Source organism: Taudactylus pleione, unplaced genomic scaffold, assembly GCF_031769625.1.
Source record: "Taudactylus pleione unplaced genomic scaffold, aTauple2 ptg000414l, whole genome shotgun sequence".
NCBI classification, from domain to species: Eukaryota; Metazoa; Chordata; class Amphibia; order Anura; family Myobatrachidae; genus Taudactylus; species Taudactylus pleione.
The window spans coordinates 470,940-494,299 of NW_028284816.1; the positions used below are offsets into that span (position 1 = coordinate 470,940).

At 45.9% G+C, this 23,360-nt stretch overlaps 2 protein-coding genes across 2 annotated transcripts in view; one reads left to right on the forward strand and one right to left on the reverse strand.

The window, feature by feature from the left end:
* ADAT3 (adenosine deaminase tRNA specific 3) overlaps window positions 1–7,431 on the reverse strand; it is a 35,281-nt gene extending 27,850 nt beyond the window's left edge. Inside the window, exon 1 of the mRNA XM_088447058.1 lies at window positions 7,311–7,431. The gene's annotated coding sequence lies outside the window, so the exon portion shown is untranslated. The remainder of the gene's footprint in view (window positions 1–7,310) is intronic.
* Window positions 638–22,052, forward strand: LOC148506253 (protein kinase C delta type-like). Its single transcript, XM_088447059.1, has 8 exons — window positions 638–733; window positions 2,868–2,959; window positions 6,466–6,528; window positions 8,177–8,315; window positions 11,060–11,203; window positions 18,809–18,937; window positions 19,349–19,583; window positions 21,968–22,052. Exons 1-7 carry the CDS (start codon window positions 653–655, stop codon window positions 19,508–19,510), a joined length of 810 nt encoding a protein of 269 aa, XP_088303185.1. The 5' UTR covers window positions 638–652; the 3' UTR covers window positions 19,511–19,583; window positions 21,968–22,052.
* The last annotated feature ends 1,308 nt before the right edge of the window (window positions 22,053–23,360 follow it).

Here is a 23,360-nt window from a genome sequence, read left to right on the forward strand (position 1 = left end):
CCTCCTTCTGTATAAAAGTTCAGACGGGAACATTAACCTGAACTGATTAAAGAAAGCCTGCAAGTGGGGCCAGTATCTGTAGAGCTGTATAGAAAATATATTCTGTATAGCCTGCAAGTAGGAACAGTATATGGGTGTCTAAGAAGAAGAGAATTAATATATACATTGTTATTTAAAGTTTAAATCATTATAAGGTCAGGATTTAAAACATTTTATTATTGTGAAGGCCCCCACCCGGCTACTTCTTGATGCCACCTGGCTGGAAAAAATTCCTGGGGAGAACACTGGAGGTGCATATACATAGTACCTGTCCCAGGATCACTTGGAGACCTGTCACTGGCGATCAGATCTCATCCTCCCATTTATGGCTCCAGCTAAATTGGATTATGGTCTGTGGAAACTGGAAAGTGACAGTGCAGACTAAAAGCTTCTAATTGTTCTGTCTTTGCTTCTTTTTCTGTATTCCAATGGTTAGTAACACACAATCCCTGTTGGACAACAATGCATTTGCCTTTATGTTCCTGTGTTATTTAAGGGGCTGACCCTGTAATGCCTCCTGTAGGTCCTGCTGGCGGCAGATGCCTGTGGAGGTCAACATCTGGCTGTTAAGATCATCAGGAAGAGACATCTGCTGAGGGAGGGCCGGGAGCAAATGTTTGTGGAGCGGAGAGTGCTGGAGCTGGCATCTGGATGCGCCTTCCTCACCCAGGGCTACTTTGCTCTCCAGACCAAGGTACTGCTGAGACTGCGGTGTTATTACTACATACCCTCACATATACCATATATCCTCATTGTCTTCTGCTGTGACTGTAATCTCATCTCCTAATTCCCATCACTGCATGTATACTGTACAGGGGCGTTTCTAGAGATGAGGGGGCCCATGTGCAGTCTCCGACACGGGCCCCCTCCTCTCTGTCCGGCGGCCGGGAGCGCACTGAGCTGTGCGCGGCCAGCGCCGGAGCTATAGACTCTGGGCACTATCTTCTTGTATATTATCAGTATTCCCTATATCCCCATGTGCTGTACATACAGTATCAGGGGCGTATCTATAATGGGTGCAGGGTGTGCGGGGCACACGGGCCCCTGGGTTCAGGGGGGCCCCGCACTGCACACCTTACACCCATAGTATTACATACCTCTCCGGAGTCCCACGTCGGTGCGGGGGTCCGGCGCTGTAAAAACGACTGGAAAATGGCCACCGTGGCCTTTTTCCCCTTCGTTTGCGCATGCGCAGTACAGGAAAAATGGCCGCCGTGGCCATTTTCCCGGTGACCTGTGCATACTCTATAGACTCTGGGCGCAGTATACAGCTAAGAGCTATAATTCCTTCTATCATATACTTAGTAATATATTATTATACCCCTATCACTGCTATAAAGTATTCTCCCCTCATCTCTGCAGTAACACATTCCTCTCCCCATTGTAGTTACATACAGTATTACCTCCCCATCCCTCCCATTTCTGTAGTAACATGTTCCTTTCCCCCTGTGGTAACATACAGTATTACCTCCCCATCCATCCCGCCCCTGCAGTAACACACTCCCCTATATATCACTTACCTGTCCCCCTCAGGCAGTAACACCCTGGTGAGACCTTGATATCCTGTAGCTCAGTGACTGTCTGGCAGCAAATCACAGTGCAGCACATTTATTATTGCTGTGTGACTGACATCACTTACAGTGGCCTCATTGTGGCTGTGAGGGTGACTGTATACAGCCACACTGAGACCCAGGACAATGTGAGACAGAACAGATACAGGGGACAGTGGTATCTCTGTACCAGGTACCTGTGCATCTGTCCCGCTTCCTGCATGCAGCCCATGGATTAGGGACAGGGTCGGATTAAGGCTTGTGGGGGCCCCACGGCAACTAAGTTGTGGGGGCCCCCACAAGCCACAAAGAGCCGAGCCGAGCCTATTCCCCCCCCTCCGAAAGCCCCACATGGAGGCCCCCCCAGGCCACATGAAGGCAGGGGCAAACACTCACACATACACATAAACAGCATACCCACAATAACACATATACACACATTGACACATACATACACAGTATACTCACTAACACATATACACAATAACACATTCATATATACACACACTAAACCAGTATGCATACATACTTACAGTACACTTGATGGTTGCCGCGATTCGTGGGAATATGTGGGCAGGGCTTGTCATATTGGCTCCGCCCCCAATGCGGGCAGTGTAAGGGGGGGAATAAGTGTGTCGGGGGTCATGCGCTACTGTGAAGCCGGTGGCCCCCTCTCCCCCTTAGAAAGCTGCTGCAGCAGCACTGACTGTGCTGCGGAGCCTCCTCCCGGGAATAGGTGCTGCTGGCACCTGTTCTCGGCAGCAGGGTCACATCGACCCTGTGTGGGCCCCCCCCCTTAATCCAGCCCTGATTGGGGATCAGTGCAATAGATAACAGCATTTAGTGCTAATACAGTTCTGCAGCTCATCTGCAATTAGGGCTCATTCATTTTCATGTTTTGATTTAGATGCAGAAATTATTATCAATGTTTTCATGTGGAATCATTAACTTCCTACTATAACATGTTAGTGTAAAAAAATGCAATTTAATGGTGTGATATATGAATAACGTCACTGTATAAACATTACAGAACATGATCCATATACTGTAATACAGTGAGATACTTCTTACTGCCCCTTCTTTTGTCCCCTGCCCTCTGTCTGTTCTCCTTGTCCTCCCTATTACTGCCCATTATAATCCCAAGAGAACTCATATGCAGAACTCCTATCATTTCTGCCTAATTATCTTTGGACAAAAGCTGACATTCCCCCACGGCCCAATTGTATTCCTCCCGGCTCCCCTGACATCTAATGACACTACCGCCTCTACCATACACAGGAGCTTGTGTTACTTGGGATGGAGTATGCAAGTGGCGGAGATTTACATCAGCTCCTGAAGCGGGAAGGCCGCCTTACCATCCCCAGTGCAAGGTGAGGACATAGAATATGTAATAGCATGTAAGAGTCACTGTATAGAGCAGGGGTGGGGAACCTTTTTTCTGCCGAGAGCCATTTTGATATATATAACATTATTCGCGGGCCCGGTGTAGGCCACGCTCCCTCCATGTGACATCACACGGGGGCGGGACCACAATCACTGGTGATTACAGCAATGCCCGAAGCATCCTGAGGATGTTCCGGATAGCTGTAAGGGCAGCGGTGTCACTGTCTGAAGTGTCCTTAGGATGCTTCTGGCGGCACTGCTGCATAGATTCTGGCTGCAGGGTGCCATTCTGAGGCTAGCAGAAAAAGCTCTGAGGGCCCGACCAAATGATTCTAAGGGCCTTAAACGGCCCCCGGGCCTGAGGTTCCCCATCCCTGCTATAGAGGAAGGACTTAATGATAGATGATATATTATCAATATCCAGTTTTTATTCTGTGGGAAGGGTTCTCCTGATGTATAGAAATAGAGTAGACAGTGTATATAAGCATGAATTATATCTGTCTTATAGCTTAGAATTGGGATATCAGTAATATTAGCAGTGGAAGGATTAGGTGTCAGAGAATTGCGCAACTGCTTTCATCGCAGTCTGCAATCACGTCACCGGTCACAGCTGAGTCTTATATAAATATATTGGCCAACAGCATGAAGGGGGAGATGTACTAAGGGGAGGTATTGTATGTGGTTTGCAAACCATTGCATAGTCGCTACACTACATCTGTGTCACATACATGTCTCGGTCACTGGACGGTTGTATTTTTCCAGATGTAGAATAAAAATACTGATCCTTTGTTGCGGTAATTGTTATAGAAACTAAATGCTGATACACAATTACAGGTGGTTTATAAAATGTAAATATGCCCAAGAAATGACCATGTGTGTGGCTACCTTTTTTTGCCAATCTCAGTTATGGTCCGAGATGTTAATAAATGAACATTTTTGCAGCTACTCTTTGTCAATGGACAGGAACATAGGGCCTGATTCAGAGCCGCTCGTAAGCGGCCGCTCGTTCGCTCCGAGCGATGTTTGCCCAACTGCGCATGCGCACGGATCGTAATACGCATGCGCGAACCAGTCAGTGCGGCTGAAAATCGTTTGTTCGCTAAATAGCGAATGCCTGCTAATATGAGTGACAGGAGGAGGCGTATGTGGGTGGTAACAGGGGAAGGTGCTTGAAAACGGGGAGTGGAAATCAGAACACAGGCGTGCTTAAAGGTCAAAACGGGCGTTTTATGGGTGTGCATAATTAAAACAGCAGCGTCATTGACCACGTCACTGGGTTATTTTATAGCCAGAACTGCTCGCAAATTTGTGGTAGCAAACACCAGCCACAAGAATAGCGAGCAGTTCATACGCTGTTCGATGTACTCGATTAATCTAATAAATAGCGGACATGACGTATGGTGCGAGCGGCCAGGGGGTGTCTTTTTCAAAATTACAACTGCAAGTTTTGTTCGCTCGTTCAGACATAGAGGCGTCAACAGGCCGCAAAGAGCGAACGGTTCATTTGAATAGCCACCCCTTTTTGTTGAACGAACGACCGCAAATAGCGACCGGCTCTGAATCAGGCCCATAGTCAGATTGTATAGTAATGTATCAGTTTAATTACTGTGGCAAAGAAAGAGACTTACCACATGTCTGTGGAGGAGTGACTGCTCTCATTCCTCAGGGTGGGGCTCCAATCAGACAGGGCATACAGAACAGCTGGCGAGTCAGCTCTATATAAGAGAGGAGAAAGCTAGGAGACTCAGGGGCCTATTCATCAACACTAAAATAACGTTTTTATGGACATTTTCCTTAAATAACGTTATTTTAGGATTCATGAAGCCACTTAGCACAGGAGATATCACTGATATCTCCTTGCTAAGTCCCTCTGCGTTATTTTCCACACTCCCCATACATTAGTATGGCGATATGGAAATTATGGTATTCATTAAATTCCGAAAATTATGTATTTTCGGAATTTGATGGAGTTACTTATTCGCCACTGTGAGGTGGCGAATAGCAGGACAGACTTACCTGCTTCCAGCTGTGCAGGTCCCCCGGAGTCTTCCCCCGGCGCTCTGGTGCGTCCTCTGGCTCCGTCTCCAATGCTGACATTGTTGTTCTATAGGCAGAACACAATAAAGTTTAGAAAAAAAAACAACTTTTTTTTTTTTCTAAACAGTACTGTGCTGCTGGGAGACCACATGACAGACCAGCAGGACGGAGCCGGAGGCGCTGCAGCGGGCAGGTAAGTGCGGGATGGGGGGAGGTGAGCGGAGGGGGGAGGGGGGTTGGGGGGGCGCACACAAACTTATCGCAGCAGTAAGTAGTGCTGCGCATGCGCTGGGTTTACGATTGTAACAGCGCATGCGTAGCATGGATTCCAGCTGCAGTGAGTTAGAGCAGGCAGGGAAAACTATCTATTTCCCGAAAAGCTGTCATCGCAAAAATTACAGCTTTTCAGAATAGATAGTTATGGAGAGGAGGAATGATGAATTCCTCCGGTAATTAGGTAGAACTCCATGCAAGTTCTAAACCTAATTACCTCCCTTGATATTTTAGGTATGATGAATAGGCCCCTCAGGGAGAAGAAAACATGGGTTTAGCACCAGCCAATTAGCACAGAGCTGAGGCGGAGGGTATATAAAGATGCTGTTTTCCAGTGTCTGGACCAGCTGCCCGATCTAATAGAGAGGTGAGCACTGTTAGATCAGTGATAGGGACTAATAGAGAGATGAGCACTGTTAGATCAGTGATAGGGACTAATAGAGAGATGAGCACTGTTAGATCAGTGATAGGGACTAATAGAGAGATGAGCACTGTTAGATCAGTGATAGGGACTAATAGAGAGATGAGCACTGTTAGATCAGTGATAGGGACTAATAGAGAGGTGAGCACTGTTAGATCAGTGATAGGGACTAATAGAGAGATGAGCACTGTTAGATCAGTGATAGGGACTAATAGAGAGATGAGCACTGTTAGATCAGTGATAGGGACTAATAGAGAGATGAGCACTGTTAGATCAGTGATAGGGACTAATAGAGAGGTGAGCACTGTTAGATCAGTGATAGGGACTAATAGAGAGGTGAGCACTGTTAGATCAGTGATAGGGACTAATAGAGAGGTGAGCACTGTTAGATCAGTAATAGGGACTAATAGAGAGGTGAGCACTGTTAGATCAGTGATAGGGACTAATACAGAGGTGAGCACTGTTAGATTAGTGATAGGGACTAATAGAGAGGTGAGCACTGTTAGATCAGTGATAGGGACTAATAGAGAGGTGAGCACTGTTAGATCAGTAATAGGGACTAATAGAGAGGTGAGCACTGTTAGATCAGTGATAGGGACTAATACAGAGGTGAGCACTGTTAGATTAGTGATAGGGATTGCCAAGGAGAAATCGTTTCTGTAACTTGTCTGTCAGATAATGTGGGGAGTGTTGGCTGGAAATCTCTCAGCCATTATGTAACCATCCTAACGATGTAACAGTAACTTATTTTCTATCCACCAGGTTCTATGCTGCCGAGATGGTATGCGGGGTACAGTTTCTCCACTCTAAGGGCATAATCCATCGGTAAGTATATAGTTACACTATAATAATAGTATAATAAAGTGATATCAGTATGGATACTAACATGCAGAATGTATTAGGCCTGCTCCCTACTTCCCATGTGTTATACAGTTACCATTGGCGCATATTACCACTTACATGTTACACACTGTGGGTCTCATTCAGAGTCGGTCGCAAGCAACGATGCACTCGCAACCGACTCGATGGTTAGCCATGCGCACGCGCAGCGGCCACACTGCACGTGCGCAAGCCCCAGAGCGAGAGAGAAAATCTCTCGCTCTGGAGCTCTCTACAAAAGGGGCGGCTGTCGATGTTGATTGAGAGCTCGCCCCGTTTTGTAGGCGGGGCGGGGGGTGGGTACACAAACCGAGGTGTTCCTGACGGAACGCCTGCCGTTTTGTGGGCGAGTTTTTTTGTGGGGAGCTTCCTGCTCTGTTTGAGCTCTCCCTGGGGCTTACGAGTGCCGAGACCCAACCTTAGGGTCTCGTCGTAAGCCCCGATGGTCGCGATACCATCACCATGGTCACAAGCTAAGCTGTGGGTGGTAAGTGGTAACCCACAGCTTAGCTTGCGACCAGGAGGCCGCACTTTAAAAAATGAAGTGCCCGCCCTCATTCAGAGAGAGCGATCGCTTCTTGAGACTGCCTCTGAATGAGGTCCTGTCTCCCTTCCACAGTAACGTTCAGTCTTTATTTACAGCTCTCACAGCACATAAAGGGTCTCTCTGTACAAGTGTTTTATTCTGTCATGTGTGGGTGAGGAGAGGGTGACATATTTGTACTCACACTGTTCAGAGGTTCTTCCCAGAAGCTTCTCAGCTGTCCCATATGGGGCTCTATTGGTTGTGGCTCCCTCACATCGGGCATTATCATGGCATCTCCATAGCAGGATGTGAGCTGGGTATTGGGTACCCCCTGCTCTCTGCTGAAGGACGTCCCTGTCTCCTGTAATACGGTGACGTCAGACTCTTCCTGCACACGTCCAACGCTGCCGGGGAGGAGCTCTGAGGAAGAGCAGTAACACATTAGTGAGGCCCCATCACCCACACATTATAGTAATACAATAAAATACTTGGGTAGAGATAACATGTAAGGAAATTACCAATTTACCTCCTAGAAGTTGTGTATGAAACAAGAGGACACTTATCTAAAAATGATTACACTAGATGCCCACACTACTGTCATTGCTCCTAAACCTACATTCAAGACTACTAATATTTAGAACGTACACATTTAGGGCTGATCATTTATCCTGGAAGTGATGATTAGCCGCGATGCTGTGCCCGGGGCTAGTCAATTGCAGCACACGGCAGCCCGCAGGCTGCACTTAGCGCGGATTTCTGTTCACCTCCTCCTGAGGGATTTCTGCCATTATTGCGGCTGCCACAATTGCGTTAACCCATAGCTCCGGGTACTTAGCCCAAGATCTATGGGATAACGTGCATTAGCGGCAGAATTACTGTACAAGGAGAATGGCATGTAATGCAATAGCTCCGGACGTAGAAGTCCGAGGCTACAACCCATTTCCTAGTGCAGTAAGATAACAAGGCTAATTGAATCCGGCCCTTAAAGTGTAATATTATTTTATATAGAAAAATAAATAATGCTTGTATGAAAGCGTAGTGCTTACACAGATCTTATTTCCCTCACAGAGACCTGAAGCCTGAGAACATCCTGGTGGCTGGAACGGGGCATATTAAGATCGCCGACTTCGGTCTTGCAATTGAGAACATCTGCGGAGACCGCACAGCCACTGGCTACGCTGGGACGCCTGGCTACATTGCTCCTGAGGTGAGGGGCACAGGATCTTCCTACTGTTACTCATGTAACTACACACATATTGTAGAGAAGCCTGGTACATGCAATATGGCTACAGATGGCAGACTGTAATAATACCAGGGTAATAACTGCACCTGCAAACTACCCAATAATGAGGAAAGTAACAGCAGATATCATACAGCAGGGGAAATGTGTAATACTCCTATAGCATCTGCTGTTACCACCTCAGAATAGACAGACGGAGGAATGTAACTCTCTGTGTATTACCTAGTAACTGAGGACACAACTCTTAGTACATTACACTGACAGACACCCGGCACTTCCAGCAATGGTTTCTCATCACTGGGAAAGCTGGAAGCTGAGATCAGCCATGTAGTAAGATCCCATAATGCATTTCCAGGCAATATATACTTTATGTACACACGTATCAGTAATACTGCTATAATCAGCTGGTGAAATCTACATATGATTGCATTGAATCTATTATGTTCCACATACATTTGATTCTATAACATACCTAGAAGAACCAATTGGATGAAGTGATTGGATAGTAACATGTGTGGCCAGGTTTAGTAGCTGATGTAATAATGGCATTTTGGGCTTAGCTATGTATTATTTTTTATATTATTTTTACATTTATTTATTTGACAAATTCGAATGAATACAGAAATTAATAAAATACAATTCATGTAATAACAAAATAGCCTCATATTTACATATAAGTAATAACAAGGAGCCAATATAGACACCAGGATACATTCCCTGGGATGTGCTGTTACTCACAGCTTATAGATGTTACATATACAGAGGAAGAGAAATAAGAGGAATAAGGGGGAGAGAAGCCTTGGTGACCCCTCTAGGAGTCAGATACCAGGTGAGCAGCAGTACAGTATGTAGCTATTCTCATTATCCCTCACACAGATGGAGGATTTATTATCCATTGTCAGGGAATTCTTAGTGATGTCAGGTCCTCACACGTCATTACCTTGTTACACCTGTACAGGTGTTTTGTGTCTGCGGGACCACTGGTGACCCATCACTGGGGAGAGCTCATCCCCACCCCCATTGTTAGTGCTACCAAGCTCTGGCTATAGCACCCGTGCTGGGTGCATCATGTGAGGGGATGGTGGAGGCATTTTTACTTAGTTATTTACATTTATATTATGACATCATCATGATCAACTGGTTTATAATGATAAGTCTTGTGATGTCAGTAAGTAAATAGTAAGAGAAGGCGAGTAATGTAGGATAACTGGATAGCAACTATTATTATATTCCCTGATATTCCAGGTCAGGGAATTGTCCACGCTTTACAGATTATACAGATTATAAAGACATGAAAAATAATAATAATACTTGTGTAATATACATGCAGCCTCGCCCATGATACACAGCACATGCCAATATGATTACAAGATTGCACAAAGTCACACATCAGTGTCCTGAGCTGGCGCATTACGTTACTTTTTAAGTCTACTTTCATGTAATCCTATCCAGTGGCGTCACTATGGGGGTGCAGGCCGCACCCGGGTATCACCCTTGGAGGGGGTGACACCAATATGCAGGCTCCCCCTCGGTGACAGGGGCCGGGTATGACATTCTCCTGCAGCACTCAGCTCCTGACACAGAGGAGGAGATGACAGTGCAGTCACTAGTCTCTGGGGGCAGCCCAGTATCTCCGGGAATGCTGGTCACGCCCCCGGAGTGATGCAATCAGGATTCCCCACAAGGCCACGCCTCTTTATGTTAGGCCAGGCCTACGTGGCTTCACCAAGCGGTGGGAATATAAAGTCCTCACCAGGTGTCACCAGACCCCATAACGCCTCTGATTCTATCTCCATATAAACACATATTATATAGAGTATTGGATAGGGACAATAAATAAGAGTCAAACTGGCAATTTTTCACCAATAACTCCAAATCCGCCACTTTGTTCCTCCTGTCTTACCCTCCTCCATGCCCCTCACCCCTAGAGATAATATATTTACCACACTAATGACAAAGGGTATATTTCCTTCCTATACTAACCATTCTGGCCAGGTCACCTCGCCCAAATATACACATAATATGGTTTGGGAATGGGGCTTCGGTTTCCCTTGGGAACGGACACTGGAATAATGACTTTGATCCAGTGATCTTATGCTAATGTCACCTGTGCTGCGTAATACCAACTGGCTCTGAGTTGGAAGCAGTCCTGTACCCCCACCCACCAGAAATAAATCGTATACGGTATATTTACAGGATGGAGCATATTACAAGCCTCCAATATAATACTGTGGCCAAATGTCACAATGTCGGGCAACCTTGGTACTTGGTACTCCCACCATTCAGCCGCCCTACCTGGATCCCACTGACCAGTTTCCCATAAAGTGTAGACTCTGTCTCTCTGGTTGGGCCCCCGGCTCTTTCAACCACTTCCCTCTTTCTGTCTTTTAATCTTATTATTTCCTTTTCCCCCTTCCCTCTATATGTAAGTGGGATCACCATCCTTACCTGCATCCCCCAGTGGAATACCTGCCTTTCCTGTATTTGTCTATACCAGCCCGATTCCTCATTCTCCCCAACATCCCATCTTGTATAACACTTTCATTGTGATTTTCATTGTTCAAACATGTTACTTCCTGGTCAGGTATTGGGCTTATTATATTACTGTCACCTTTACCTTCTGTCCATTCACAATAAAAAGATTAAAATAAACAATATATGGAAATGATGATTGCTGGAAAACACAATAACTAGTATCTCTCTCCTGGTAGATGCGGTCTGGTGAGGAGTACGATGCCGGTGTGGACTGGTATTCCTTCGGTGTCATTTTAAACAAACTGATTACCGGGAGCCTTAAATACAGTCCCATACTATTCGATGCACCAGGCTCTACCGCTGAAGACATCATTCAAAAGGTAAAATACATATTATATTTACAAATGATTACAGGGCAGGATGCATTTTTAATGACTATAAACAAATTTATACCACATTATATAGAGGAGGAGGGAAATGCTAGATGTATAACTGAAAGTAAAGTACCATTTATCACTCTGCTATAGGATCAATCTGTCCAGCTCTCTGCAATAGAGGACCTCATAGAGCTCTATCCAATTATGTGTGAAGGGGGCAAACTGCCATTGGAAAAGTATCTATAATAAATATATATATTAACCACTTAATTGGCTAATATTTTTCCAAAAAAAGTCCCCAAAATTGATGATATTTTTATTAGGAAATTCTGTAAATAAGAGCTATTTAAACCTGATTCAATATATTGTTTTAACGAAAAAAATGTAAATCAAGGTTAAATAACTATTAATTCGTTACCTTTTTTTGGGAAGTTTGTGAAAAAAATGACTTTCTAGTCTTAAAAAAAGCTGGGGATAGATGGTGAGGAGCAGGTTTTGTGTATATATATTAGGGGTGTGCACCGGCCACTTTTCGTGTTTTGTGTTTTGGTTTTGGATCTGGATCTTTCTTCGTGTTTTGGATCTGGATTGGTTTTGCCAAAACCTCCCTTCCGTGTTTTGGGTTCTGGGTTTTGTGTTTTGGATCTGTATTTTTTTTTAAAAAAGCATAAAAACAGCTAAAATCACAGAATTTGTAGGTTTTTCTGCTCCTATGCTATTATTAACCTCAATAACCTTAATTTCCACTCATTTCCAGTCTATTCTGAACACCTCACACCTCACAATAGTGTTTTTATGTCCAAAAGGTTGCACCGAGGTAGCTGGATGACTATGCTAAGCGACACGAGTGGGCGGCACAAACACGTGACCCATCTAGGAGTGACACTGCAGTGGCAGACAGGATGGCAGTTTGAAAAACTAGGCCCCAAACTGTACATAATGCAAAGAAAAAAAAGAGGTGCAAGATGGAATTGTCCTTGGGCCCTCCCACCCACCCTTATGTTGTATAAACAGGACATGCACACTTTAACAAATCAATCATTTCAGCGCCAGGGTCTGCCACACAACTGTGGCTGAAATGATTGGTTCATTTGGGCCCCCACAAAACAAGCTGGCAATTAATGTGTCCCTGCACAAACTGGCTCTACGGAGGCAAGATGTCATCCTCATCCTCCTCATCCACCGATTCCTCACCCTCTTCAGTGTGTACATCCTCATCCTCACAAAGTATTAACTCGTCCCCACTTGAATCCACCACCACAGGTCCCTCTGTACCTTCTGGAGGCTGGTCTCCCTGGAAGAGCTGATAATTCATTTTGATGAACATCATCTTCTCCACATTCTGTGGAAGCAACCTCCTACGCCTTTCGCTGACAAGGTTCCCGGCTGCACTAAACACTCTTTCGGAGTACACACTGGAGGGGGGCAACTCAGGTAAAATAGAGCCAGTTTGTACAGGGGCCTCCAAATTGCCTCTTTTTCCTGCCAGTACAGGTATGGACTGTCTGACATGCCTACTTGGATGCTGTCACCGATGTAATCCTCCACCATTCTGTCAATGGTGACAGTATCATATGCAGTGACAGTAGACATGTCAGAAATTGTTGCCAGGTCCTTCAGTCCGGACCAGATGTCCAAACTTGGTCCTGCCTGCCCTGCATCACCGCCAGCGGGTTGCTTAGGATACCTAAGTTTTTTCCTGGCAGCCCCAGTTGCGGGAGAAAATGAAGAAGGAGCCGTTGACGTGTCACGTTCCGCTTCAGCTGACAGTGTGTTCACCAGCAGGTCTTTGCACCTCTGCAGGCTTGTGTCGGCCGGAAAGAGAGACACCACATAGGCTTTAAACCTAGGATCAAGCACGGTGGCCAAAATGTAGTGGTCTGATTTCAACAGATTGACCACCCTGGAATCCTGGCAAAGCGAATGAAGGGCTTCATCCACAAGTCCCACATGCCGAGCGGAATCGCTCTGTCTTAGCTCCTCCTTCACTTTCTCCAGCTGCTTCTGCAAAAGCCTGATGAGGGGAATGACCTGACTCAAGCTGGCTGTGTCTGAACTGACTTCACGTGTGGCAAGTTCGAAGGGCTGGAGAACCTTGCACAACACGGAAATCATTCTCCACTGCGCTTGAGTCAGGTGCATACCCCCTCCTTTGCCTATGTCATAGGTGGATGTATAGGCTTGTATGGCCTTTTGCTGCTCCTCCATCCTCTGAAGCATACAGAGGGTTGAGTTCCACCGCGTCACAACCTCTTGCTTCAGGTGATGGCGGGGCAGGTTCAAGAGTGTTTGCTGGCGCTCCAGTCTTCGGCACGCAGTCGCTGAATGGCGAAAGTGGCCAGAAATTTTTCGGGCCACCCAAAGCGTCTCCTGCACGCCCCTGTCGCTTTTCAGAAAATTCTGCACCACCAAGTTTATTGTGTGAGCAAAACATGGGACGTGCTGGAATTTGCCCAGATGTAATGCCCGCACAATATTGGTGGCGTTGTCAGATATCACAAATCCCCAGGAGAGTCTAAGTGGGGTAAGCCACTGGGCGATGATTTCCTTCAGTTTCTCTAAGAGGTTGTCGGCGGTGTGCCTCTTACTGAAACCGGTGATACACAGCGTAGCCTGCCTTGTAACGAGCTGGCGTTTCTGAGATGCTGCTACTGGTGACGCTGCTGCTGTTGCTGCGTAAGGTGATACATCTACCCAGTGGGCTGTCACAGTCATATAGTCCTTAGTCTGCCCTGTTCCACTTGTCCACATGTCCGTGGTTAAGTGGACATTGTGTACAACGGCAATTTTCAGGACACTGAGGACACTTTTTCTGACGTTTCTGTACAGTCTCGGTATCGCCTGCCTAGTGAAGTGGAATCTAGACGGGATTTGGAACCGGGGACACACTACCTCCATCAATTGTCTAAATCCCACTGCACTAATGGCGGATACCGGACGCACGTCTAACACCAACATAGCAGTCAAGGCCTCAGTTATACGTTTTGCTTCAGGATGACTGCTGTCGTACTTCATCCTCCTCGCTAAGGACTGTTGGAGGGTCAATTGGTTAGTAAAAGTAGTGGTGTTCCTACTTCCTCTCTGGGATGATGAACGACTCCCAGCAGCAGCAACAGCAGCAGCGGCAGCAGTAGGCGTAGCAATGCAGGATCCTCCGGAGGAATCCCGGATAGGAGAGTCAGTCATGCCAGTGACATGGCCTGCAGGACTACTTCCGATCCTGACTAAGGAGGAAATTGACGAGGAGGGAGTTGACGGTGTGGTTTGCAGGCGCTTGGATACAACAGGACAACGGGATTTAGGTGTCCCTGGACTGCTTACGGTCTTAGCCAAAGTTTCTGAACTTGACAGTAACTTTTTATGAACGCGCTGCAGGTGCCGTATAAGGGAGGATGTTCCTAGGTGGTTGACGTCCCTACCCCTACTTATTTCACCTTTACATATGGTACATATGGCAAGACAGTTGTTGTCCGGATTTGGATAGAAATATTGCCAGACCAAAGAGGTGGAATGTTTGGTCTTCTGCCCAGGCATGACCGTGATGGGCTTTTTCATCCCACGGACAACAACTGTCTCCCCCGGAGCCTGATTTAAACAAACCACATCACCATCAGAATCCTCCTCGCCAACTTCCTCCTCAGCGCCAGCTACACCAGTATCCTCATCCTGTTGTACTTCAACAGTGACATCTTCAATTTGCATATCAGCAAGTGGACTGTGGGTGCTCTTTTCAGCACTTGCAGGGGGCGTGCAAATGGTGGAAAGAGCCACCTCTTCCCGTCCAGTGCTGGGAAGGTCAGGCATCGCAACCACCACCACACTTGGACTCTCCTTGGGGATTTGTGATATCTTCTTAGAAAGCACAGTTCTTCGCTGTGCTTTTGCCAGCTTAACTCTTTTGATTTTTTTAGTGGGAGGAGGGCTTCCTTCGTCATGTGAAGCTGAACCACTAGTCATGAACATACTAGGGATCGACCTTAGCCGTTCCTTGCCACTCCGTGTCGTAAATGGCATATTGGCAAGTTTACGTTTCTCTTCAGCTGATTTAAATGTCTTTTTCAAGGTAATTTTCCTGAACTTTGCCATTTGGGATTGTATGTGCCCTCTACTATGACATTGGGCATCGGCCTTGGCAGACGACGTTGATGGCATGTTATCGTCTATGTCATGACTAGTGGCAGCAGCTTCAGCACTAGGAGGAAGTGGTTCTTGATCTTTCTCTATTTTATTTTTATCGGAGAAAGTTTGGTCCTCCATTTATGTTATATCGATTTGATATATACGTGCGGCTAAACACAGAAAATAATTTTTTTTTTGGTTTGGACTGGAGTGTACTTTGGGGGTTACAGCACCCTTTAACGGTCAAGCCAGCCGGCCCTTTACTTATGACACAGGCGCACGCTTGGCACTACTTTGTTGATGCACGTGCGGCTACTGCGCACACAATTCACAAACACAGAAAATATTTTTTTTTTTGGTTTGTACTGGAGTGTACTTTCGGGGGTTACAGCACCCTTAACGGTCAAGCCAGCCGGCCCTTTACTTATGACACAGGCGCACGCTTGGCACTACTTTGTTGATGCACGTGCGGCTACTGCGCACACAATTCACAAACACAGAAAATAATTTTTTTTTTGGTTTGGACTGGAGTGTACTTTCGGGGGTTACAGCACCCTTAACGGTCAAGCCAGCCGGCCCTTTACTTATGACACAGGCGCACGCTTGGCACTACATTGTTGATGCACGTGCGGCTACTGCGCACACAATTCACAAACACAGAAAATAATTTTTTTTTTGGTTTGGACTGGAGTGTACTTTGGGGGTTACAGCACCCTTTACTGGTCAAGCCAGCCGGCCCTTTACTTATGACACAGGCGCACGCTTGGCACTACTTTGTTGATGCACGTGCGGCTACTGCGCACACAATTCACAAACACAGAAAATTATTTTTTTTTTGGTTTGCACTGGAGTGTACTTTGGGGGTTACAGCACCCTTTAACGGTCAAGCCAGCCGGCCCTTTACTTATGACACAGGCGCACGCTTGGCACTACTTTGTTGATGCACGTGCGGCTACTGCGCACACAATTCACAAACACAGAAAATATATTATTTTTTTAGCACTTGGGGGGAGCACCCCTGATGGACAGAGCACCCCCTGGACAACACTACAGCACCCCTTTAGGACTGGGACACTGCACAGGACTTTGGAGTGGACACAGCCCCTATGGACAACTGACTGCACAACACAGTCCAGCCAGCCCCTATGGACTTTGAAGTAGTGGACACAGCCCCTATTAACAACAGCAGCATAGCACAACACAGCCAGCCCCTATGGACTTTGAAGTAGTGGACAACAGCAGCACTACACTACACTACACAGCCCTAACTCCCACCCTCCCTCTTCACTGTCCACAGCCGAGTGAGAAAATGGCGCCGACGCGGGTACCTTATATAGGATCCAAAACCCGCGAGACTCGGAAGGCGGAATGATGACGTTTTGCCTAGATTTCAGATCCGAGTCAGGCGGGAAAAGTCGAGCTTGACTCGGATCGGACTCGGATCGGGTGGCTCGGGGGGGTTCGGATTTCAGAAATCCAAACCCGCTCACCCCTAATATATATATATATATATATATATATATATATATATATATACATACACACCCACACGTCGAGTCTTACATATACAGAATGCTCCTGGGTCTAACTTGCGTTGCGGGGATCTGGCGGCAGGGGTCCAGCGGGGTGCAGGGCAGTCTGGCAGCATAAGTGGCGGGATGCAGGGGGTTTCCAGCGGCTTCGGCGGCAGGGTGTTCTTGCGGCATCCAGTGCTGTGGAGGAGAAGAAGCCGGTGAGAGAATGGCTGCAAACCACTCCCGGTCATTGGACAGTAACACAGTGACTTCATGATGGTAGGTGACGTCATGACGTCACAGCAGATCCAGATATGGGAGATCTGACTTGTATATTATATATATATATATATATATATATAATTACATCCAAATCAGGTGAACGGTGTAGGAATTACAACGGTTTCTATATGTGCCTCCCACTTTTTAAGGGGCCAAAAGTAATGGGACTATCAACTCAAAAGCTATTTCATGGACAGGTGTGGGCTATTCCCTCGTTATTTCATTTAAGCAGGTAAAAGGTCTGGAGTTGATTCTAGGTGTGACATTTGCATTTGGAATCAGTTGCTGTCAACTCTCAATATGAGATCCAAAGAGCTGCTATCAGAGAGATAGCAAAAACATTAGGTGTGGCCAAATCAACTGTTTGGAACATTCTAAAAAAAAAAAGAATGCACCGGAGAGCTCAGCAACACCAAAAGACCCGGAAGACCACGGAAAACAACTGTGGTGGATGACAGAAGAATTATTTCCCTGGTGAAGAAAAACCCCTTCACAACAGTTGGCCAAATCAAGAACACCCTCCAGGAGGTAGGTGTATATGTGTCAAAGTCAACAATCAAGAGAAGACTTCACAAGAGTGAATATAGAGGGTTCACCACAAGATGTAAACCATTGGTGAGCCACAAAAACAGGAAGACCAGATTAGAGTTTGCCAAACAACATCTAAAAAAGCCATTACAGTCCTGGAACAACATCCTATGGACAGATGATACAAAGATCAACTTGTACCAGAGTGACGGGAAGAGAAAAGTATGGAGAAGGAAAGGAACTGCTCATGATTCAAAACATATCACCTCATCAGTGTAGCGTGGTGGTGGTAGTGTCATGGCGTGGGCATGTATGGCTGCCAATGGAACTGGTTCCCTTGTATTTATTGATGACGTGACTGCTGAAAAAAGCAGCAGAATGAATTCTGAAGTGTTTTGGGCAATATTATATGCTCATATTCAGTCAAATGCTTCAGAACTCATTGGACGGTACTTCACAGTGCAGATGGACAATGACCCGAAGCATACTGCAAAAGCAACTAAAGAGGTTTTTAAGGCTAAAAAATGGAATGTTATGCAATGGCCAAGTCAATCCCCTGACCTGAATCCGATTGAGCATGCATTTCACTTGATGAAGACAAAACTGAAGGGAAAATGCCCCAAGAACAAGCAAGAACTGAAGAGATTTGCAGTAGAGGCCTGGCAGAGCATCACCAGGGATGAAACCCAGCGTCTGGTGATGTCTATGCGTTCCAGACTTCAGGCTGTAATCGCCTGCAAAGGATTTGCAACAAAGTATTAAAAAGTGAAAGTTAGATTTAGGATTGTTTAGTTTGTCCCATTACTTTTGGCCCCTTAAAAAGTGGGAGGCACATATAGAAACCGTTGTAATTCCTACACTGTTCACCTGATCTGGATGTAATTACCCTCAAATTAAATCTGAAAGTCTGCAGTTAAAGCACATCCTGTTTGTTTCATTTCAAAGCCATTGTGGTGGTGAATAGAGGCCAAAATATGAAAATTCTGTCAATGTCCCAATATTTATGCACCTGACTGTGTATATATATATATATATATATATATATATATATATATATATATGTATATATATATACACAGAATGCAGCAGAGCTGTGTGTACAATGATTGTACTGAGCATATCTGCTGTATAAATCATTACATTAAATACAAATAACTGTTTTCAGCTCCTCCATGAAGATCCAGCTAGACGCCTCGGAGTACATGGGAACATCTGCCGGCATCCTTTCTTTGAGCGTATGGACTGGGTCTCTTTGGCTGCCCTTAATATTGCACCCCCATACCTGCCCACACCAGTAAGTACAACACAGAGCTTCTATGAGCTTCCGGGCAGCCTGTAACTAAGGCGTCTATTTAGTATAATATGCTGTAACAGTGTGAAATATACAAATGTTATTGCAGCAAATTTTAAAACTATTACCGCGCCTGGTGACGTCAGGTTACATAGGCGTCTCCTGAGAGCAGAGAGAAACACTTTTACTTTCTCCAGAGCAATGTAACCTCTGCTGTAACACTGTTATTATATGAGCGACAGTTCTTTGTGCAGGATTTATGTCACTTCCTTTATCCTCATTACAGACATCTGGTAAGAGCCTCACATTTATACCACTGTACATAAACTCTACAAAAGGAAGGTTCATAAATGCCTCTATCTTCTAAATTCATATAAACGATGCAACAATCACATTTATTTCTCCTTCCTGTAGCCATCCATTGCTCCCTCTGCCTCCGGGAACATACACCTGGAAACACTGGAGGCAGCAGAGGCCCAGAAACGCCCGATTCCAGCCGAGGACCAGGAGTTATTCACTGGGTTCTCATTTGTCATCTCCACCTGGAGAACCCGCCCACAGACACCCGGCCTGTAAGACGATCAGGGCGAGACGCCCTCCTGAGCTCAGGCATCAGCACCGCTGGTCACAGTGATGGAGGTCTCCGCACGTATGTACACAATATTGTTTTCTAAACATTCTTAAATGAAGATTTTTAACATTAAACTGGGAAAGTATATAGAAAGGAAGAAGGGAGATAGGGCTGGGTATAGCAGTAATATAAGGAACAACAATAATCAGTGCTCATAATGATGAGATGTATAATAGGCTTCTCACAAGCCCAAATGGAGAAACAATAGCAGTTTGGAGATTATTAGGTAAATACAGATATAGCCTGGGATAAGCATAAGAGATATAACACATAGTAGAGAGGGGAAGAGGGAAATAGGGGGTGGGGGGTGAGGAGAAGAGAAGGGGCATGTGTGGGATGTCAGCAGAGGAAGAACAGGGGGGCAGGGAGGGGGGGTAAGGTGCACCTGCTGGGTGCTCAGTAGTAGATGATGGGGATGCTGCTATTCCCCAGTGCACAGCAGAGAACAGGTAGGAATCTTATATATCAATTATGCCGGGTACACTCTAGTCTAGACGATATGTTGTCTGATCCCGCGGATCGGACCAACATGTCGGGCACACCGTCTAGTGTTCATCGGGGTGGTTTCAGCTGCCAATGCCAGTACTGTCAATAGTGCCGGTGAACGATATATTGGGTGGTTGTTAACTGGATCGTGCAGTGTGGACAGACCGACTGATATATTGTTTATAGGCACCATCGGGTGTCGCATTGGCTGGTCACTAAGTGTGTACCCAGCCTTAGAATGTTATAGAGCAGGACCTGGGAGGGGTTAGGTACATTTGGGATAGAGAGTCACATGAGAGCATATGATAGACAAGGAGGGAGACAGAACCCAGTCATTTTGAAGATCAAATAATGAACAGTGGGCCTGATTCAGAGCCGGACGCTATTTGCGCTCGCTCGTTCAGAAAAAGGGGGTGGCTATTTAAATTGAGCGCTTGCTCTTTGCGGTCTGTTGACGCCTCTATGTCTGAGCGGGCGGAACGAAACATGCGCTCGCTATTTTGTAAAGACGCCCCCTGGCCGCTCGCATCCTACGTCATCTCCGCTATTTATTAGATTAATCTAATAGACGTCTGAACTGCTCGCAGTGCTTGTGGTTCGATTTTCCTACCGCAATCATGCGAACAGTTCAGGCTAAGAGACAACCAAGTGACGTGGCCGATGACGCTGCTTTGTTAATTATGCACACCCTTAAAACGCCCGTTTTGACCGCTTGGCACGCCTGCGTTCGGAACTCCACTCCCCGTTTGCAAACACCTTCCCCTGTTACCACCCACAAACGCCTCATCCTGTCACTCAAATTAGCAGGCACTCGCTATTTTGCGAGCGCTCGATTTCCGACCGCACTGACTGGTTGGCGCATGCGCATTACGACCCATACGCATGCGCAGTTGTGCGAACATCGCTCGGAGCGAACGAGCGGCCGCTTATGAGCGGCTCTGAATCAGGCCCTGTATCCAAAAAAGGTTTAGTATTCAGCTATAACCCCCACATATGAGCCAGGGAACCACAGTTCCTCCAACAGGTGTCAGATAGCGAGGGGAAGATCTGTCAGTGACGGGTGGGTACAAGGCACCATCTGAGTTATTGTTTATAATAGTTTTCCCTAATTCAGGCACAGATGAAAGATTATTGTTATATGTATTACGTAAATCTTATATTTAATATTTGAATGTATATGTGTGTGTGTATATAAATCTAAATACATAAATATACACGCACAAACTCAGGGCCTGAATCAGAGCTGCACATGATGCTGGCGGTTACGTAGATGAGCAATCTTTGCAACTCCGCATGTGGGAATGTTTCTGACAACTTCTACAGCGCATGCGTTACGCAGAGAGTATCGGGACAGATGGTACCAGAAGGGTGTCAGAAAAGTGATGGGCGTTCCTGGGCAGTGGCTGGTAGTACACATAACAATAGTCCAATCAGTGGGCGCGTCTATGGAGCTGTCACGGGCGTATCAGTGCCAGCAGCTGCATTCCCAGACGCACAGCCCCAGGCACAGGCAGCCGTGGTCAGATGAAGGAACTGTCCCTACCATAGGGCTGGTGCAAGTTTCCCGGGTGCGACCAATGGCGGCGCATTAGGATCCACCAATCGGTATAACAGCGTGTACAGATGCTAAAAGTGGACGTCTCAGACCTTGCACATATGGGCGGCACAGATGTACACAAGGGGAGGAGTCTCTAGCAGCATTTGCATAAATTTGCAGACGACCGCCAATAGCAGCTGCTGTCTGCGCCTTTTGTGTGCGAATCAGAATCAGCCACACAATATACAAACGGCTTATATTACATATATTACATTTCTCAGTCTGTTTCTATCTTATCAGATGTTAATATTAATCACTGATCATCCTATTTATGGAACCGTTTGATTCTTGTTATAAGAGATCCCATATTATGTAACAGGCAATGTCACCTGGAAGGTCGTACATCTGAGATCTCCTCTCCCTCCTCCTGGCTGAAGCTTAGACCATCTAGGACCAGTGTCCGTCTGTATGAGTATCACTCACATATCCTTTTGATTATGTAATGTTATTTATTTACTCTTTTTTCAATCAAAAGTTTAATAATTTTATTTTTTATCTTTATTACATGTATTCAATAGTTAGGAACTTTGCTTTTTATTATGATTAAGCTACTGTACTTTTTTATTATTGTTATTATTATAATGTGCTGTTTTAATATAGATGTAAATGTATTATGTAGTTTTGCAGATACGTTACTAGCAGGGCTGTGCCTCTCCCTGAGGCTGGGGGGCATCACAGCGTCACATCCTCAGTAGGAGTAGGGCTCCGTCATGGCTGCCTATCTCCACTGATCTGTTGGCCCTTTCCTTTCTCGCTGATCCTTCAGTGTTGCGGCATGTTCTTGTACAACACTCTCACCTGTCCATCTCCATCTTTGGGCATCACTTTGTACACATGCCCATAAAAGGACATGTACCTATGGACTATGTCTATATCTTGCTCGAACCCAGATATCCCACTTGTTCATCCATGGCCAATTCTGTTGCCACTCTCTCTGGGAGCATTATTTGCCACTCTGTGCGACATTCTGGTTCCAAATACTTGTAGCAGTACAACATTCCTTCCCAGACATCAAACTGATCCCAGCTGTTTATCAGCCTTCTTTCTCATTGGTCAATTGATTAAATTTGCTCATGGTTGGATAAGTGATCACTTAGTGCCACTGTTTTTCATGTTCTTGTGTCCATTTGGAGACCAGCTTCCTCAATGCTACTATGCATGCAGGAGAGGTGCATTTCTCCGGATGGGTGATAGGCAGGGATCCCAGCCTTGGAGGATCTGAAACCCTTCCTTATCTTCCTCCCTTCATCCCTGCTACCCACTAGGGCCTATACAGGGAAAACAGTATATGTATTCCCATTCTATACACCTGAATGGTAGTGGACCTTAATCTTGAACTTGGCCAACCATGCAGCCCATCACTGCTCCAAGCTTTGCTGTCTTCAGGTATACCGGAGGGTTGTCATCAGTGACAGTCACAAATGTCACACCGATTAGGTATTCCGCAAAGTTCATCATGGACAACACTAATGCCAATAGCTCCAGTTTGAATGTAGTGTACCTATCCAGGTTCTGCTCTGCTCTTACTACCACAAGCTTTGGCTGACATAAGCAATCACCTTCTATCAGTATAGAGCACAAATGGTTTATCAAAGTCAGCATACACCAACACTGGAGCAATCACCAAGTCCTCTTTTAGTTGGTTAAATGCCACCTTGTGAATGGTTTCCCAAGTCACTGTTTGGTTCTTGGCTTTTGCCATAGCTCCTCTG

Coding starts and splice junctions, on each gene's coding strand:
- LOC148506253 (XM_088447059.1), top strand. CDS start 653: ATGTTTGTGGAGCGGAGAGTGCTGGAGCTGGCATCTGGATGCGCCTTC. Junction 2,960..6,465: donor CTTACCATCCCCAGTGCAAG/GTGAGGACATAG, acceptor TCTATCCACCAG/GTTCTATGCTGCCGAGATGG. Junction 6,529..8,176: donor TCTAAGGGCATAATCCATCG/GTAAGTATATAG, acceptor TTTCCCTCACAG/AGACCTGAAGCCTGAGAACA.